Here is a 21,003-nt window from a genome sequence, read left to right as displayed (position 1 = left end):
GTAGAGGAATCAAGAATCAGAGGACATAGGTTTAAGGTGAATGGGGTGGGGGGGAGAGGGGAGAAGATTTAATAGAGACCTGAGGGGTAACCTTTTCACACAAAGGGGTGTGGGTGTATGGAACAAGCAGCTGGGGAAGGTAGTCGATGCAGATTCTGTTGCAACGTTTAAGAAACATTTTGACATGGATAGGACAGGTTTAACGGGATATGGGCCAAACGCAGGCAGGTGGGACTAGTGTAGATGGGACATGTTGGTCGGTGAAGGCAAGTTGGGCTGAAGGACCTGTTTTCACATTTAAGACTATGATGCATGAGGATACAATTACTTTGGCTTGGGATTCACGAATGGTGTTGAGAAGTTTATACTAGGAAAAGGAAACACAAGTGAAGGAAGGAAGGAAGATGTTGGTTTCAATCGAAGATAGACACAAAATGTTGGAGTAACTCAGCGGGACAGGCAGCATCTCTGGAGATGCTTCTCTTAAAGGAAACACTATCCAAGTTATTTGGGAATGATCAACATTGTTGGAATCAATTTTCAACATGAATTGCTCCCGCCCACCAGGAGTACAGGTGGAAAATTAGTTAAAAAGTAGGAGAGCAGGAACTGTTAACACCAAATGAATCTGAAACCTCCAAAGGGCACAATACCAGATTTAAGACCTGTGGAATTTCTACAAATGAAGCTGCTTGAATTAATTAGAAACTGAAATGAGCGTTAAATTAAAATATTAACTATTAAATAAATGGTCAGCAAATTCATTCAAGCAAATGAGACTGCACTGGTTATACCAAGCATTGAACTGAGAAGAGAGGTACAAAGTGTATCTAATCCCCTCAGCTCAATAACATAGAAATGACAAACATTTAGTTGAAAATATTTTAAACTAATTATGACATTTTGCCTGACTTAGGTAGATTGATTTACTTTGGTAGATACAATAGAATACAATAGACAATAGGTGCAGGAGTAGGCCATTCTGACCTTCGAGCCAGCACCGCCATTCAATGTGATCATAGCTGATCATCCCCAATCAGTACCACATTCCTGCCTTCTCCCTATATCCCCTGACTCAGCTATCTTTAGGAGCTCTATCAAGTTATCTCTTGAAAGTATCCAGCGAACCAGCCCCCACCTCCCTCTGAGGCAGAGAATTCCACAGACTCACAACTCTCTGTGTGAAAAAGTGTTTCCTGTGCTGGCATTTCTTTAAATTTGGTGACTATACTGAAGTATGTAAGAAGCTTTGGGAATTTGGACTCAGGAGATTATTTCAAAGTTAAAAAGAAAAAGAAAATTTGAGCAAATGCAGAGCCTTTACAGCAGAAAACCAATTTTCCCCAAAAGGGCAATGTACCTCCATAATGTTTGGGACAAAGACCCATCATTTATTTATTTGCCTCTACTCCACAATTTGAGATTTGTCATAGAAAAAAATCACCTGTGGTTAAAGTACATTGTCAGATTTTATTAAAGGGTATTTTTACACATTTTAGTTTCACCATGTAGAAGTTACAGCTGTGTTTATATATAGTCTGCCCATTTCAGGGCACCATCATGTTTGGGACACATAACTTCACAGGCTTGTAATTGCTCAGGTGTGTTTAATTGCCTCCTTAATGCAGGTATAAGAGAGCTCCCAGCACCTAGTCTTTCCTCCAGTCTTTCCATCACCTTTGGACATTTTTATTGCTGTTTATCAACATGAGGACCAAAGTTGTGCCAATGAAAGTCAAAGAAGCCATTATGAGTGAGAAGCAAGAATAAAACTGTTATTAGAGACATCAGCCAAACCTTAGGCTTATCAAAATCAACTGTTTGGAACATCATTACAAAGAAAGAGAGCAATGGTGAGCTTACTAATTGAAAAGGGATTGACAGGCCAAGGAGGACCTCCACAGCTGATGACAGAAGAATTCTCTCTATAATAAAGAAAAATCCCCAAACACCTGTCCAACAGATCGGAAACACTCTTCAGGAGTCAGGTGTGGATTTGTCAATGACCACTGTCCACAGAAGACGTCATGAACAGAAATACAGAGGCTACACTGCAAGATGCAAACCACTGGTTAGCCGCAAAAAAAAAAGGCCAGGGTACAGTTTGCCAAGAAGTACTTAAAAGAGCTACTACAGTTCTGGAAAAAGTCTTGTGGACAGATAAGATCAAGATTAATTTATATCAGAGTGATGGCAACAGCAAAGTATGGAGGCAAGTCATTTACTCAATCTGAGCTCAATTGAGCATGCCTTTTATATGCTGAAGAGAAAGCTGAAGGGGTCTAGCCCCCAAAACAAGCATGAGCTAATGATGGCTGCAATACAGGCCTGGCAGAGCATCACCAGAGAAGACACCCAGCAACTGGTGATGGCCATGAATTGCAGACTTCAAGCAATCATTGCATGCATAGGATATGCCACAAAATACTAAACATGACTACTTTCATTTACATAACATTGCTGTGTCCCAAACATTATGGTGCTCTGAAATGGGGGGGGGACTATGTATAAACACTGCTGTAATTTCTACATGGTGAAACCAAAATGTATAAAAATTCCCTTAATAAAACCTGACAATGTGCACTTTTACCACATGTGAATTATTTTATTACAAATCTCAAATTGTGGAGTACAGAGGCAAATAAATAAATGATGGGTCTTTGTCCCAAACATTATGGAGGGCACTGTATCTTTAGGTCAGTTCTGTACATTCTCTTCCACCATGAAAGGATACGCAGTAATTTATGGGAAAACAACTTAGAATGCTCATTTCACACCTCATTTGAAGAATAAAACATTTAACCAACATAATTCAATGGAAAACAAAACGTAGAATATTACTGAACAAATCTAACCATCAGGAGCTTGAAGAACCCAAACGGGTATATATTTTTTTTACAAAATAAGCATTGAGAATACATCACAGTGGATTTTTCACTGAGTACACTTCGGGGCCTGACAAACATTCATGTGAAAGGCCAGCTATCATCAGCATTAGGTTGGCAAGCTGCCACTAGAGGCAGCGTTTAAGTTTAGTTCATTGTCAAATGCACCGAGGTATAGTGAACAGCTTTTGTTGCCAGCTAACTAGTCAGCAGAAAGTCAATACAGAGCTACCAAGTTTTGTCAGAGCATTTCAGTATTCTACTACCTGAAAATCAAGATTTTGCTGAGGAAATCAGTATTTTTACGCAGTGCCATTTTGCTGAAAAAAATGTGTTTTCTATGTGCGATCATACGCATGTAAGAGTACAAGAATGCATAACTTTCCCACCAATTGACATGTCTTCTATGCACCTTACTTGACAGTGCATTCATTGCCATTGCTTTGTATACTTCTGTTTGAACGGCTGCTTCCTGCTTTTAGCACCAGATGATGATTTAGAAGCCATTTTGGAAGCCTCCCTCTCCCTCCCTCACTCTCTCTCCCTCTTTCCTCTCTTTCCCTCCCTCTCCCACTCTCCCCCTTTCCCTCTCTCCTTCCTTTTTTTCTCCCTCCATCTCTTATTCCCTCCCTCCCTCTCTCCTTCTCCCTCCCCAAACAGTCTGTGACCCATAGCGCTGTGGCCATAGTGCTATGTGTAAAGCCCATAGCGCTATGTGTAAAGGCAATAGCGCTCCAGCTGGTAGCACTATAATTAAAACCCATAGCGCTGCTCATTTAAATTCCCTCGCGCTAAACTGAAGTCGCTGATTAAACCTGTAGCGGGACAGGCAGATCAAAGCTTACAAAAATAATCATCCAGATCTTTAAATTTAAAATAGTAATAGATTTAATCTGCTATAATTTTTAGTTACAGTATGTCTTTTTATCCTTGCATTTTTTAACCAGCAAGATGAAACAGGAAGTCGGGTCGATTTTAAAAAAATCCATATTTTACAAAGCAAATCAGTACATCCGTATTCTTATTGCATTTCCGTACAAAATACTGAAAATCCGTACTACTTGGCAGCTCTGAATACATGATTACAATCGATCAATTTACAGTGTATGGATACATGATAAGGGAATAAAGTTTAGTGCAAGGTAAAGCCAGCAAATTCCAATCAAAGATAATCCGAGACTAATCAAAGAGGCAGATAGTGGTTTAGCACTCCTCTCAGGTTGTGATGGGATGATTCAGTTGCCTGATAATGTTAATCCTAGCTAATTGGAGCAGCTAGGACTTCAAAATGGGGTAAAGTTTCAGGGTTGCTGGGAGATTTGGTCAATTTGGAGTTGCTCTCTGCAGAGCTGCGACAAGCTGCGAAGAGGTGCCAGAGTGTCTGGAGCTTAGATACAATTTGCAAGCAAAGAATGGGAATATCTGCAAACCCTGTCAATTCGGTGCAAAATGCATAGAATGGATTGGATGGCTGCAAACCAGACATACACCTTGTAAATAATTGTAAATAATGTTGCAGAGTTTGACTTTGCCAAGTGTTGATTGGATGAGGTGTTGAGCCTTGTCTGGATTTTCGGTAAATCAGGGTAAATGCTTCTTAGTTGGCTTCCTTACAAAGTCCGTTTTGAATACAATGTATTGAGCTGTTGTATCATTGGGTGAGGGGAATGCCTGTTATGTATGGGGTTAATCAATATCGAGGTCCCGGGACATATAAAAGTCCGCGATCACGAGGCTCAGCGTTGATCTTCTGGGAGAACGCTTAGGACTATGTGAACTTCTGGAGTATCTCTGTCTGAGCAAGGCCTGGTGAGTTTGAACAGGCAGACACGAGGATCAAACCCGCGATGGGATAGGTATAGTAGTTGATCTGTAACGTGCTTTTGGTAAAATAAAATTTAGTTGCTTCAAGTGCTTGATTCAATGTTTTTACTGAAACTAGACTGGGGGGAAGCTTAGAAACGAGCAATAATCAATAACAGCTGGGAAGAAACTGTCTCCAAAGCTGGTGGTGTGCGTATTCACACTTCTACACCTTTTGCCTGACGGGGGAGAGGAGAAGAGGGTGGCCAGGATGCGACTTGTCCTTGATTATGCTGCTGGCCTTGCCAGGGTAGTGTGAGGTATGATTGAAGTCAATAGAAAGGAGGTTGGTTTTTGTGATGGTCTGTGCTGCGTCCACAATTTGCTGCAATTTATTGCGGTCTTGGGTAGAGCTGTTCCTAAACCAAGCTGTGATGAGCGGAGCGGAGCGGGCAACGAGAGAGCAGGCTATTTTAGACTGGGTATTGAGTAATGAGGAAGGGTTAGTTAGTAGTCTTGTTGTACGTGCCCCCTTGGGCAAGAGTGACCATAATATGGTTGAGTTCTTCATTAGGATGGAGAGTGACATTGTTAATTCAGAAACAATGGTTCTGAACTTAAAGAAAGGTAACTTTGAGGTTATGAGACGTGAATTGGCCAAGATTGACTGGCAATTAATTCTAAAAGGGTTGACGGTGGATATGCAATGGAAGACATTTAAAGACTGCATGGATGAACTACAAAAATTGTTCATCCCAGTTTGGCAAAAGAATAAATCAGGGAAGGTAGTGCATCCGTGGATAACAAGGGAAATCATGGATAGTATCAAAGCGAAGGATGATGCGTACAAATTAGCCAGAAAAAGCAGCATACCAGAGGACTGGGAGAAATTCAGAGACCAGCAGAGGAGGACAAAGGGCTTAATTAGGAAAGGAAAAATAGATTATGAAAGAAAACTGGCAGGGAACATAAAAACTGACTGCAAAAGTTTTTATAGATATGTGAAAAGAAAGAGATTAGTTAAAACAAATGTAGGTCCCTTGCAGTCAGAAACAGGTGAGTTGATCATGGGGAACAAGGATATGGCGGACCAATTGAATAACTACTTTGGTTCCGTCTTCACTAAGGAAGACATAAATAATCTGCCGGAAATAGAAGGGGACCGCGGGTCAAAGGAGTTGGAGGAATTGAGTGAAATCCAGGTTAGTCGGGAAGTGGTGTTGGGTAAATTGAATGGATTAAAGGCCGATAAATCCCCAGGGCCAGATAGGTTGCATCCCAGAGTACTTAAGGAAGTAGCTCCAGAAATAGTGGATGCATTAGTAATAATCTTTCAAAACTCTTTAGATTCTGGAGTAGTTCCTGAGGATTGGCGGGTAGCAAACGTAACCCCACTTTTTAAGAAGGGAGGGAGAGAGAAAACAGGGAATTACAGACCAGTTAGTCTAACATCGGTAGTGGGGAAACTGCTAGAGTCAGTTATTAAAGATGGGATAGCAGCACATTTGGAAAGTGGTGAAATCATTGGACAAAGTCAGCATGGATTTACGAAAGGTAAATCATGTCTGACGAATCTTATAGAATTGTTCGAGGATGTAACTAGTAGCGTGGATAGGGGAGAACCAGTGAATATGGTGTATCTAGACTTCCAGAAGGCTTTCGACAAGGTCCCACATAAGAGATTAGTATACAAACTTAAAGCACACGGCATTGGGGGTTCAGTATTGATGTGGATAGAGAACTGGCTGGCAAACAGGAAGCAAAGAGTAGGAGTAAACGGGTCTTTTTCACAATGGCGGGCAGTGACTAGTGGGGTACCGCAAGGCTCAGTGCTGGGACCCCAGCTATTTACAATATATATTAATGATCTGGATGAGGGAATTGAAGGCAATATCTCCAAGTTTGCGGATGACACTAAGCTGGGGGGCAGTGTTAGCTGTGAGGAGGATGCTAGGAGACTGCAAGGTGACTTGGATAGGCTGGGTGAGTGGGCAAATGTTTGGCAGATGCAGTATAATGTGGATAAATGTGAGGTTATCCATTTTGGTGGCAAAAACAAGAAAGCAGACTATTATCTAAATGGTGGCCGACTAGGAAAAGGGGAGATGCAGCGTGACCTGGGTGTCATGGCACACCAGTCATTGAAAGTAGGCATGCAGGTGCAGCAGGCAGTGAAGAAAGCGAATGGTATGTTAGCTTTCATAGCAAAAGGATTTGAGTATATGAGCAGGGAGGTTCTACTGCAGTTGTACAGGGTCTTGGTGAGACCACACCTGGAGTATTGCGTACAGTTTTGGTCTCCAAATCTGAGGAAGGACATTATTGCCATAGAGGGAGTGCAGAGAAGGTTCACCAGACTGATTCCTGGGATGTCAGGACTGTCTTATGAAGAAAGACTGGATAGACTTGGTTTATACTCTCTAGAATTTAGGCAATTGAGAGGGGATCTTATAGAAACTTACAAAATTCTTAAGGGGTTGGACAGGCTAGATGCAGGAAGATTGTTCCCGATGTTGGGGAAGTCCAGGACAAGGGGTCACAGCTTAAGGATAAGGGGGAAATCCTTTAAAACCGAGATGAGAAAAACTTTTTTCACACAGAGAGTGGTGAATCTCTGGAACTCTCTGCCCCAGAGGGTAGTTGAGGCCAGTTCATTGGCTATATTTAAGAGGGAGTTAGATGTGGCCCTTGTGGCTAAGTGGATCAGAGGGTATGGAGAGAAGGCAGGCACGGGATGCTGAGTTGGATGATCAGCCATGATCATATTGAATGGCGGTGCAGGCTCGAAGGGCCGAATGGCCTACTCCTGCACCTAATTTCTATGTTTCTATGTATCCTAATAAAATGCTTTCTCTGGTGCATCTGTAGAAGGACATGTCGGGGACATGACAAACTTCCTAAGCCTTCTAAGGAAGTAGAGGCATTGGTGTGCTACGGTGAGTGCATCAAGACAGGTAGGTCATTGCTCATCATTTTTGGAGTACGATCTTCCGTTTTGAGCTGGTAAATTCACTTATTGCACTTCAAATGTAGCTGCACCAGAATGCAGTGACTGAAGTGACCAAAGGTGTATTTACTAGAGACACTATATTCACATGGGAGAGAAGAGCAGAAAAATATGTTGATTGGATTAGATGAACAAGATTAGGGAAAGGCTCACATGACACTCAAACAATCATACACATCAATCAGGTGGAATGGCCCGTTTCTGTGCAGTACATGACCATCCTCAATTAATATACAATGTAGAACTAATTCTATATAATTTTAGATAAAAGAAAAGGGCTGGGAAACAGGAAAAGCGTGTAACTTCCCCATTACTTTAGGAGGTGTCTGCACAATGATTTATCCTCAGTTTGGAAATTATTTTCCAAAATAATTAAAAATATATTTTTAAGCTTAGTTTAGTTTATTGTCACCTGTACCGAGGTACAGTGAAAAGCTTTTTGTTGCGTGCTATCCTGTCCGAGGAAAGACTATACATGATTACAATCGAGCCACAGTGTACAGATTCAGGATAAAGAGAATTACGTCTAGTGCAAGACGAATTCCAGTAAAGTCCGATTATTGATAGTCCGAGGGTCTCCAATCAGGTCGATGGTGGCTCAGGACCGTTCTCTCGTTGTTGAAAGGATGGTTCAGTTGCCTGACGACAGCTGGGAAGAAACTGTCCCTGAATCTGCAGGTGTGTGTGTTTCATGCTTTGTACCTTTTGCCTGATGGGAGAGGGGCGAAGAAGGAATGCTTGCCGAAGCAGCGTGAAGTGTAGATGGAATTTTATATTATACCCAGTTACTCCACATTAAGCTGCTTCCATCACATTGGTATCCTTTAAATACACTTTGGAACAATCACTAAAATAAATGACTGACACAATGCAGAATGCTCAAATTAATCTTAAAGACATTATTTACCAATTGCTAGAGTCATGACTTTCAACTTCTCCCGCACTAGATGAACCACCTTGCTCTTCTGCAATGGTGTCGATCTGCAGCATATAACAGCACGGCATCTTTTACTAAGTTCCAGAAATGTATCTTGCAGACTCTCATGCAATGCAAATTCTAAAGTCTTTCCATCAATTACCAGAGCAATGTGAAGCTCCCCATCAGAAGAAGAGGATGGAGAAGAGCCAACACCGGGAGTGTTTTTTTCATCAGTGGTTTTCTCTGTGATTTCTGCAATAAGCTTATTAATCAAGTCTTCACATGCTTCCTGTAATGACAAGAACAGATGGGCAGAGTCAGAGAGGTTTTTGAACAAGGCGCCTTAGTAGGGCATTAGGGAAGAAAGTCAGCTTAAATCAGGACATTCTATTTTAGGATTGGCAGAAGCATGAACTGTGACAAAAGAAACTATACGATCATCTGAAAACTTCTGATTCGTTAGCTGATAATGTTGATCACAGAAGGTCAGGTAAAAAACAAGCTCTCAAGCAAGCAATGAAAATTACTTGAATCATATACTTGGCTAACTTTGGCAACAATGAGGAAAATTGCAACCAGGGGGTGGAAGATTGCAACCTTCACGTGGTCCACCCTGTTTCGACTAATGCAATCAACCCGACGTGCACAAACAAATAGATCAAATAGAACAAGCCGACTTGCAACTTTAGGCTGTGCAGGTCATACGCACGAAGAAGAAGAAGCATGGCAGATGGGCACACATAGTAAATCATGGAGATTTGTGTACAGCAATCTAACACAGTGGTAGCCCCAACTATTGTGTGTGATGGTCAGCAACTTAAATGCTGGCAATATCTCCTTTTCATATTTTATCTAGTTAATGAAAATTGGCATGTAATATAACAAAGTAACAACCATCAGCATAAGCAAACATGAGAGATAGACTTCTCTCATTCCCTTCTAAAATCCTGGGAAATTATATATTTGAAACTTTCCATCACATTGAAATAGTTGAATAATATCCAATAGGAACAATGGTTATAAGTAACAATCAAAATATGTTGTATGGCTCAATGCTCATGCAGATAGCCTTTAAAATGTGATGAGTTTCTACCTATACTATCCTTTTTCGTCAGTAGGTTCTAGACTGTCACCATAATTTGGAAGATAAAACTATTTTCCCCAACCCTGTTCTAATCTTTGGGGGACATCTTTTCTCCAAAAACGCATTACTCTTATGCCTCCTTATAGCCGATCTCTGAAGTCTTTCCTGTTCACTTTCTTGAGGCCTCACACAATTTTATTTTGCATCTCATTTGATCTCTGTTCTAGCTAAGCCAAACTCTCAGGGCGAACACAGTCCAACTTTGGAAATTCCCCACGAGTTTGCTTTACACTAACTCCAGCAAAGATTCCTCTCTGACCTTCCTGTAATACTGTGACATACTCCACTGGTGGTCTAATTAGTGTTCTCGTCAGACTTTCCTGCTCTTGCATTAATTGACTTTTTACTCTTCTCTACCGATGATACCTCAAGCATCTGTGAATGCTGGCGATCCCTGCCTTGTGGCCATTTGGGTAACAGTAATGCCATCTGAGAGAATTCACAAATCACTACCAACAAATTGAGATATCAAATAAAATTTATTCTCATGCAATTTGGGGGAAAAATAAACCCAATATTTATTTTAAATTCTTTTTTAAGCTATGGTTTTGTGATACGTACCATTTCTCCCATCATCCTTAACACAGGTGTGTAGGAAGGAACTGAAAACTGAAGGATCGAATAAATGTAACATTTTCAGCAGTGGGACCTTATGGTGGGGCTTCCTTTGTGAGCATAGAAATCGCCAATATGATGCACATATATTGTAAAACAGGACATGCGTTTAGTCAAAATGTTTTATCAGATCCTCATTCTTTAGTGCATGTTGCTTGCATTACCAGCATCACCTATAGATGACACTGTAATCAAAGTTTTCAACATCATGCTGCAATGCCTTTCTTGTCGCGGTTGAATCCAGCCTAATACTCCCAGGGTAGAACTACTTACATAAGTAGCAAAATACACACATTTTAATGATGGGCTGAGGACCTATTTCTGTGCTGAATAAGTTCATCAGTTGGTTTTGGCTCTAATGGGACACCATGAAAGATCAAGTAGCCTATATTTGCACACAGTTACTTAATTTATATTACATTCTGGCTATTTTCGTCATATACTTTAATTTTCCACAATTAAAACAGATAATCCTGGTGTGCTGACTGCACAATTTGGCCATGACTAAAAATACTGTAATTGTCATGGTTTTGATTAGTACAAATGCAAGACCAAGTGAGAGAAAGCAGGCGAGAGCGAGAAAGGGCAGGAGTGAGATTTCATTCAGATACAAAGCAATTAATTAACTTTTCTTCATCTCACATTACTTCAATTTTCAAATAGTAAAATGCTGAAATCAATTAGCTGCACCACATATTATTGAGTTAGAAAAAAAGTCAGTCCATGTGAAAGAATTCACAATATTTTGTAAACCAGCATCTGCCGTTCTTTGTGTCTCAGTATTAATATTACCCTCCCACTACTCACCAGATTGGCAATATAGGGTCAGTCAGGTTAAAATTATCAAAATAGGAATGAAATCACTAATTTGTCATGTACATGGCCATTGCAACTTTTGGACTTTAGGTTTTGTGGCATGTCAGTGTTTTCTTTGGGACAGTGAGACACTCCTGTATTGATTTAGATATGACAATAAAATCCCACATTGCAAATGGGAGGCTAATTTTAAATCTATAGCCAGGGTCAGGAAATCCAGTAAAGTAGGAATAGCAAAGTTGATGGTTCCAAAGGATGCAAATTGCTCAACACTCCTTCTGGGCCAGGAGGAACAGTCACATTGACTTGATCCCGACTGGCTTTGTCAGTTGTCTTGTTATTTTCCAGTCATTCCTCCCCACATCCATAAATATCAGTAATCAGAGATCACCAAATTCAATCGTGCAGTACATATTAGCTTCCATTTACCTTGTTTTGTGCATTAAGAGTGAAAATAGTGTCTTTTTCTTCCAGGAGTTTACAGGCATAAGCAATGTTCACAGCAGTTTCCTGTTTGTCTCCAGTAAGGACCCATGTCTTTATGCATGCCCTTCGAAGTGCCAATATTGTGTCAGGGACACCTTCTTGTAAGCGATCTACAATGCCCGTAGAACCTAAAGATGGAATTACAAACTGTTTTTTTTTAAATCACACTTCATAATGAAGAAATGAGCAAATAACACAAGTGTGTTTTAAAGAAAATATTTGACTTTTTTTTATACCTTTTATAAATTTTGGTCGGCAGATAACTTATGCAGTAACTATTTATGCAGGAAAGCAATATTAGGTTTCCCAATGCATCTACAAATTGTGCAACTGAGTATACGTTTACAGTTCCCTCAATAATCATGAAGATGTCAAGAAACATAGAAATTAGGTGCAGGAGTAGGCCATTCGGCCCTTCGAGCCTGCACCGCCATTCAATATGATCATGGCTGATCATCCAACTCAGTATCCTGTACCTGCCTTCTCTCCATACCCACTGATCCCTTTAGCCACAAGGGCCACATCTAACTCCCTCTTAAATATAGCCAACGAACTGGCCTCAACTACCTTCTGTGGCAGAGAATTCCAGAGATTCACCACTCTCTGTGTGAAAAAGTTTAATCTTTATTCACTTTCAAAGTAGTTTCTGGACTTAATACGCAGGTATTAATAGTGAACAAAAAACTATTGTAAATGTTTTTTTAATAATCTATGTTTCAATGGGAAGATCAGGTGCAGAGTGAATAATTTACTGGTTTGTGTTTATGACACAAAATATTTAAAGCCTATGATGTATAAAGGTTTTATCTATAATACTTTACTTTCTATTGTCAACTTTTCACATGCATGAAGTGAATAAGGGTGTATAATATCCATAGTAAATGTTCTCATGTACATATGTATCCTATTCAATTGTATCCATGTATACTGTTGAAGATCCAATCATATCTAGTAGTGCCTCAGTTTTGTCTCCCAATTGCACCGGTTCAACTAATGCTTCACACTGGGCATGCCGATCAAATTGTATTTCATTCCATAATCCTGCTCCAGGACCACAAATGAGGTGCATGTTGGCCCACAATTTCTCATTAATTAAAAGCAATATGTGGATGTCAGACACTCGAGGGCAGGGTGGAGGGAGTGAGGATGTGATGTCCTGATCGGCCGTGTGCAGTTCCAGTGATGACATAGTTCTCAAGATCCAACCAGCTATTAAAACATTTTTGTAAACCATCCATACTCGTTTTTGTAAAACATTTTTGGAAACCATCCAAGTTATTTAACCCCTTAAGTGCTTGGATAAAAGGGTAAACAGTCAATTCAACCCACACAGTGCACTCTTGGAAGTGTGTCGGGCAACTCTTGGGACCTGCTAAACTAGGAAAGAATTTCAAATTCCAAACACATTCTTGAATTTACCTAACAGTGTCAAGTTAGTTTCAAGTTTAAGAGCTGATTCAAGTAGGAGCTCCTCTTGGTTGTCAATACTTGTCTCTGCTATGAGGTGGAATTTTAACCATTCTGCGTAATCAGCATCACTCATCACCTGCAGAGAAAAGAAATGGTACGGTTTGCTATGAGTAATCAAGAACCCAACAATCACTGAACATGGAAGCTAACCAGCACAGTAACATCTTTCCATGTTTAACCTATCGTTAATAGAAAAGTACATAGAATCCAGCATGACATTGTGGGTTTATATAGATACAGAATTACATATAAAATATATCTTTAATTGTGTAGTTAGATGAACATCTGGTTTTCTTTCACATTTCACATTTGTTTCTGGCCACCATAAGAAATGCACAGAATTTTTAGTTTTGTTCAAGATAGTGCATACTTCTTGAATAACTAAAAAAAGGGTTAACAAGTTAAACGAATCATCGCCATATTCCAAATTCGACAACACATAATTTGGTGTTTCCAGGTGAAGTTGCCAATTCCAAGAGGATGAGGAACAGGGCAGCCTAATGCAGAACATCCAATGTCAGACAGAGCTAGTCAGAAGGACAGGTGGAACCAGATGAGGAAGATGATCTGGGTGGGTAGGAAGTGAATAGAACAGGGGATGCAATTGAGGGGACTGGAAGGGTGGGGGTGGGCGGGCGGGGTTTGGGAACAAAAATGGGAAATCTGTGTAATGCAAGAAGAGATAGAGAGGGGGACACAAGGAGGTAAGAGTTCTCTAAAATTGGAACATTAAATGTTCATTTAGTTGTAGACTACGCAGGAGGGACATGAGGTGTTGTTCGGTTAGTTTACATTTTGGCCTCATCCTGGCTGTGATGAAAGCAAAGGACAGACAGTTTGGTGTGCGAATTCAAAGTGAAGTTGAAAGAATATGCAAAAGGAAACTCAGGTTGGCATTGCGGAGAGAACACAGGTGCTGTGCAAACCCATCACCTAGACTGCACTTGGTCACACCTATGTAGATGTGGCCATGTTAGGATCGCCAAATGCAGTAGACGAGGTTAGAAAAGGTGCACGTGAATCTTTGCCTCATTTGTAAGGGATGATAGATCCCTGGATGTTTTTGAGGGAAAAGGTGTTTTATGAGGGCAAGGAAATAGAGGGGTATGAAAAAAAAGTGAAAAAATAATGTTTGTCAAGATTGGATCAGTCATGATCTCATTGAATTGTGAACAGGGCTCAGCCAAGCTCCCATTTCTGATGGTCTTATGGTAATTTAGTTTTACAATTAATGCATTCAACTGTCTTCTCATTGTTTCAATACTTCTTTTACTGTAGTATCAACAAAATAAACTGCAAAGTAAGATTCATAGATCTGATTAGCAATAACTAAGGAGACGTACTTTTATTTTTTAATATTTAATATTACACCCAATATAGTCATTTGTCCAAGCAATTTTGAAAAAGGTTGAATAAATGGTTACATTTAGTCTAACCTGCCTACATTTTACACAGGACCTATTTGTGGTAACTTGACATTGAGTGCAATCATGTTTTCAATCAGTTTGCATTAAATGGGCCTGACAAAGTGATGATGATATTGGTGCATGTCAGTTCTTTGGAAAACAAACTCAAGAAACTAGTAAATCGGCTTTCCACACCGCGAGTTATCACAATGTTAGTGAAACATAGGAAATAACATTCTGCACTCATGCAGTAAATCTGGGCTTTAGTCCAGTTGGCAATTCAGAGCAACTGAATTGTATTTTTGTTGAAGTTAATGTCATGTGACAAGATTTATATAAAACCAAGCAACCTGAAGAAAATTGATTGCAGGCTAACACAATAAGTGCCAAGAGCTGAGCTGCAACAGAACACAGATTCCTACACTGGCTCCCTCAAGGCTCATATTTCAGCTGCTTAATTATTTGCACATTCTTATGGTACTCAAGAAAAGTGGATACCAAACCTCTGATCCATTCCTCAAATTTGAAAGGGGAAGCTTGAAAGCTGTTTCTTCTCTTCCTCTTTGGTAAGAGGTTATTATTACTTGTCAACCCAATCAATAAAGTGTGCACAAAAGTTAAAACTTGGTATTGTATTCTAACTAATTTTCTTCCACATTAATCAAGGGATTACAGCATCAGAAGCTCACTCTCTTTTACGAGCTGCAATGTTATTCTTTTGTCAAATAAATCAAGTTGGTTTATACATGGGAAGTAGTAATTTATCATACTATTAGTTCTAAGAATCAAACCATAAAACAGGTGTTTTCAATTCAGTCGCAGGCTGTGATAATGTTGACTCAAAGCATTGTTCTTGCATTCAAATTTCAATTCCCTCTCCAATTTGTCAATCCTCTGCAAAACTTGACAAACAGTGAATGGTTTTATCCGCAATATTATTGCTGACTGTGTTTTCATACCTTCTTAGCAATACAAAGAGTACGGAGACCCTCTTTGGCATATCCATCTAAGTAGTTCTGTGTCTTCTCCCTAATACGTTTCTGTTGCCTGTCACCTGCAAAATAAATACGAGTCAGTGAAGAACCAACTGAAAATCCTGGGAGCTAATCAGTTGAACAGAAGCTTTATGTCATCCCTTTTCACAGACATCCAATTCATGATCCATGTTGCAAATGAATGAATGAATGAATGAATGAATGCATTTTATTAGCCAAGTATGTGTACATACAAGGAATTTGCCTTGGTGCTTTCCTCGAAAGTAACAAAACCAATTGAAAACCAATTGTCTGCGGCAATTGGGGGGGGGGGGGTGGGGTGGTGTGTGTGTGTGTGTGTGTGCGTGTGTGGGTGCGTGTGTGCTTGTGTGTCCTGTAGGATCTTTGGTAAGTAGATGGAGGTCACGCTTCGGTGGACGCTTTCCAGGTCAGTGACCAAAACCTCTGGCGACTCATGGAAACATTGGGTGGGTCGCAAGGTCACCAGACGTTTCCGTTCAGGTTTCCTAGGTGGGACAGGGGCATAAGACTGGTGTTTTTAAACGTTGGGATAGTCCCAGCCTCAACTACCTCATCTGGCAGCATGTTTCAGAAGATTATGATACATGCAGTCCATGGTGATTGGTAGTTTAGACTCAGAACTGGCTTACTCATGGAAAACAGGGTTTTGGTGGTAGGGTTTTATTCTGGCAGAATGTCTGTGATCAGTGGAGTTGCGCAGGGATCTGTGTGGGGATCTACGGTGTGTATGATGTGAATAAATGACTTGGATATAAATGTAGATGGGCTGGATGCAGATGACACCAACATTGGTGGAGTTGCATACATCTAATGCAGATGGGGCACGTTGGTTGCCATGGGCAAGGGCCTGTTTCCATGCTATATGACTATGTTACTACACAGCAGTTTTGCAATCCTTTTCTAAAGTTGTGAATGTTTAAAATGGCAGAAAACTGTCAAAATTTGAATAACTTTTGGACAAGCAAGGACAAAATCTACAACAGTCTATATACCTTTACCTGAAATGTTCAAAAGATCCATCATGCCCGAATCAGCACCCTTTGTATAAACAACTACTTTATTTGTCAACGGATGTCGCACTACCACAGACATCCTCTTTCTAATGGCGTCAAATGGTAAGGTGTGCAAGAGTTGAAACTGTAATCGTCCTATGTGGTCAAGTTCCACAGTGACTTGATCAGAAGTCCTGGATATTAAAGTGCAATTGTAGGCTCGAGCTGCATGTACCAGCGCAGCTTCATCTGGGCTCTCTGCCTCATAGCGCAATTTTAAATTATTGCATTGCTCTGTAGATGTGCCTGGATTCATAAAACTGCCTGCAGTTTTATCATCCTCTTCCGGAATATCGTTGGAGTCTTTTCCACCTGAAATTTGATTACCGGTAATGCTTTTGCGATTCTTGGCTGATCCAGCAGCAGCTACATTTTGTTCCTTGAGTGCGCTGGGTGAAGCCGGCTTCACGCGATTTAATAATCTGCCAGCAAAAGTACTTGAATTATCAATAAAAGAATCCTTTAGCAGTGACAGAGAAGGTGAACTCATGCGAGGCACGGAGAATCTTTGAAACATTTGCTTTATATCCTCCAGGGACTTAATCGGAATGTTGGAGATTGCAGGTATTTTTACCTGGAATGGTGTGAACAGAAAAAAGGATTGGTTAGATAATATCATAATTTCCGAGTATAACTACTGCTTTATTCTAGTAAGGAAATTAAATTACTGCTTTAAAATAAATAATTATCCATATATCCAAAAGGAACACAGAAAAGTGATAATTTCAAACTAATCCCCATGTCGCTCTCTTCATCATTAGTCTTGCTTTCTTTTGCTTGGGGCCATACCAAATTAATGAACCTTGGAATACATACTATGGAAAGCAAGTTTTTTTTTGTGCAAGGTCTTCAGTGCAATCGGAGTTACAAATGATCTACAGGAGCAACGGTGGAGACAGTAAGGCTCGCGTACTGCTAGTCAACCACAGCAATCATGCTGTGTCAATTGCATTTGGATGGCAGCTGTCAGCATAACACACTGTTAAAGGAATAGGGAAGTCACTTAGTATTTGGAAGATGCAAGTCTAGACGGGGAAGAGGATTAATGGGATCGCAAAGGAGAAATACTCCGTCACTAGAAATTTAGCCACTCTTCTCTGAGGCCATATTCTGCAATAGAATTGAAATCCTGGTAAGTAATGCCAGGATGTCTAAATGTCTAATCCACCTTTAGACATACAGCATGGAAACAGGCCCTTCGGCCCACCACGTCCGCGCTGAACAACGATCGCCCCATAAACTAGCACTGTCCTGCACACTAGGGACAATTTACAATTTACAGAAGCCAAACTTGAACCTCTGTAGTGTAGAAGGAAACCGGATCACTCAAAGAAAATCCACGCAGTCACAAGGAGAACGTACAAACTCCGTATAGACAGCAATCAAAGTCAGAATCAAATCCGGGTCTTTGGCGCTGTAAATCAGCAACACCACTGCTTAATCACTGTGCCGTCCTATACCAAACCTTGCACTGATTACACTTTGAGTACCCTATAGAAATACAATAAGCATTCCAAAATGATGTATAGACACTGAAGAGGTGACCAAGAAAATTTGCATGTATAATGCTTTGGTTGGCGTAGACTCAGGCCAAATGGCCTGCTTCCTCACTGCATCTCTAAAACGAAAAACTGAAACTAAAAATAACAGAAGCTCGCATGAAGGTTTGCAAGTGCTACCAAAGTCAAAGTCAAAGTATCCGTCGAAGATGCCAAACACCAGTCCAGCGGACGCAGCTGTTGTTGCGGGAGCTCTGGAAAAACAGATCACCAACCTGTGACCTGCGAGCTCCCGAAGATGTCGTCCACTGGGCCCGCGGCCGAGCCTCCGAAGTCAGGCCGCCGCTGCCGGAACGCTGCCTCAGCCCCGAATCGGGCCGCCGCCGCCTCAGCCCCTGAGTCAGGACGCCGCCGGAACGCCGCCGCAGCCCCTAGTCGGGCCGCCGGAACGCTGCCGCCGCCTCAGCCCCGAAGTCGGCCAGTCTTGCGCTGGTAAGTCCTGGCTGGCTCTGCCTCCGGAGCCTCGAGGTCGGTCCCAGTTGGAGGCCGCCAGCTCCGCCATTAGGCCTCAGTGCAGACAGAGACGGAGACAGGGGATACGACAAGAAGAGTCGCACCCCCCCGAAGATAGAGACTATAACAAGTTTTGCCCACCTCCCCCACACATACACAACCTAATAACTCAAATTAACTAGCTAAAACAGGACAAGAAAACAACAAAAAAAGAAAGAACAGACGGACTGCAGGCGAGCCGCAGCTGTTAAGGCAGCGCCGCCACTCCCTAGAGATTTTAAACCAGAGAGGCAAGGCAATGGGAGTAGTAGGTCAGAAATTGGAAGGAGTGATAGATAGGTAGATAGATAGATAGTTTAGACCCAGTAAGTCTCAAAGGAAGGACAGATAGGGAAAGGTGATAAAATATCGTCATGCTGATGAGCTGGTGTGTTTATTTCAATACGGCATATTGTGGAGTAAACAGATGAACTTAAAACCTGGATCAGTGCTTGGTACTATGATATGGTGTACATTGCAGAAACCTAGTAGAGAGACACGAATGGCAGCTCATTGTACGGGAAATTTGATGTTTCAGGTATAATTGAGAGGGAGGAAGAAGGAGTTGGATAAATTGTACTACCAATCCAGGGAGACTGTCACGGCGACACTCAGAGAGGACATACGAGAGGGTTTGTCTACTGAGGTGACATGAGCTTAAAAATAAGAAAAGAACAAGCAGTATAATGGGATTGTGCAAAGCAAGCAGAAGATAGAGGCCAGATATATAGACAGATTGCCGAAAGATGCCAAACAACAGGGCTTTCTTAATGGGTGGCTTTAACTTGCCCAATATTAACTTCTACTTGCTCAGTGCCAAAGGCTTAGATGGGACAGAAATTGTGAGGTGTACACAAGAGGGTTTCTTGAAATAGTATATGGACAGTCCAACCTGAAAGGGGAATGTAATGGACCTTGCGTTGGGAAATGAGCCTGGCCAGATGACTGATGCTTCAATGGAAGAGCATTTTGAGGATAATGATTACAACTGCATAACTACAACTCTACATTGTAATTCACGTCAATGGTAGGAAAGTTGTTGGTGAGCATTCTTCGAGATAAGATTTACTCACATTTGGAAAATAATGGGTTAAGCATGGCCTTGTACATGGCAGGTCATGTCTTAGGAACTTGATCAAATTATTTTGAGGAGGTGACAAAGGTGGTCAATGAGGGTATGATGGTGAATGTTGTCCACATGGATTTTAGTAAAGTATTTAATAAAGTATCCCATGGTAGGCTGATCTAGAAGATTAAAATGCAAGGATATTAACAGTGGCGTGATCATATGGAATCAGAACTGGCTTACTGTTGGAAATCAAGAGGATTGTGGTGGAAGGGCAGTATTCTGATTGGAGGTGTGTGTCCAGAGGAATTCCACAGGGATCTGTGTTGGGACCTCTGCTGTTTGTGATTATATATAAATAAATATATAAAAATGTATGTAATCGTGGACGGTTTGGTTAGTAAGTTTGCAGCCGACAACAAGATTGCTGAGGTCACGGACCATGAGGAAGGCTGTCAAAGTATAAAGCAGGATATAGATCAGCTACAGAAACGGGCGGAGAAATGGCAGATGCAGATTAATCTGAGCAAGTGCGAGATGTTACACTTTGGAAGGTCAACTCTCTGAAAGTGACAACACAAGTAGATAGAGTGGTAAAGTACACAAATGGTATGCTTGCTTTCATAGGTCGCAGCTTTGAATACAAGAGTCAGGAAGTCAAGATGTTGTCTTAAAGGACTTTATTTGGCATATTGCAAGCAATTTTGGTCGCCCTGTTACAGGAATGATGTGGTGGCTTTGGAATGGGTACAGAGGAGGTTTACCAGAAGGTTGTCTAAATTAGGGGGTATTAGCTACAGGGAGAGATTGGACAGACTTGGATTGTTTTCTCTGAGATGGCATAGGCTGTGGGGAGACCTGGTGGAAGTATATAAAATTATGTGTAGCATAGATAGGATAGAGAGTCAGAACTTTTTTGCCAGGATGGAAAAATCAAATATTAGAGGGTATAGCTTTAATGTGAGGGACAAATTTAAAGGAGACTAGACCAAGTGCAGACCCGTTGGGTCTGTTTCCCCAACGACGTTTGCGGGGGGGGGGGGGGGGCTGCTGCGGCATCACACTCACATTAACCACCCCCCAAACACACAGGTGGGGGAGGGGGTTGAGAAGAGGGGAGAGGAGGAGGAGGATACGGGACAGATTTGGGAGGGAAAGGAGAGCGGGGTAGGGGGTGAGAGAGGGGATGGGGAGAGAGATGTGGGGGAGGGGGGATGGGAGGTAGGGAGGAGGAGGAGGGGAGAGAGTTGGGGGGAGAGAGGGGGAA

At 41.3% G+C, this 21,003-nt stretch overlaps 1 protein-coding gene across 2 annotated transcripts in view; it reads right to left on the bottom strand.

Moving 5' to 3' along the window:
• atp10d (ATPase phospholipid transporting 10D (putative)) overlaps positions 1–21,003 on the bottom strand; it is a 152,229-nt gene that overhangs the window by 19,984 nt on the left and 111,242 nt on the right. For both annotated transcript variants that reach the window (XM_033028123.1, XM_033028114.1), the window contains 5 exons: positions 16,566–17,193; positions 15,511–15,605; positions 13,095–13,221; positions 11,619–11,803; positions 8,603–8,903 (listed from right to left, as the gene is read on the bottom strand). In XM_033028123.1, coding sequence (XP_032884014.1) covers positions 8,603–8,903; positions 11,619–11,803; positions 13,095–13,221; positions 15,511–15,605; positions 16,566–17,193 — 1,336 coding nt within the window. The remainder of the gene's footprint in view (positions 1–8,602; positions 8,904–11,618; positions 11,804–13,094; positions 13,222–15,510; positions 15,606–16,565; positions 17,194–21,003) is intronic.

This window comes from Amblyraja radiata, chromosome 1 (genome assembly GCF_010909765.2).
Source record: "Amblyraja radiata isolate CabotCenter1 chromosome 1, sAmbRad1.1.pri, whole genome shotgun sequence".
NCBI classification, from domain to species: domain Eukaryota; kingdom Metazoa; phylum Chordata; class Chondrichthyes; order Rajiformes; family Rajidae; genus Amblyraja; species Amblyraja radiata.
Note: the sequence above shows the minus strand (reverse complement) of the source record. Positions and strands in the feature narration are given on the sequence as shown.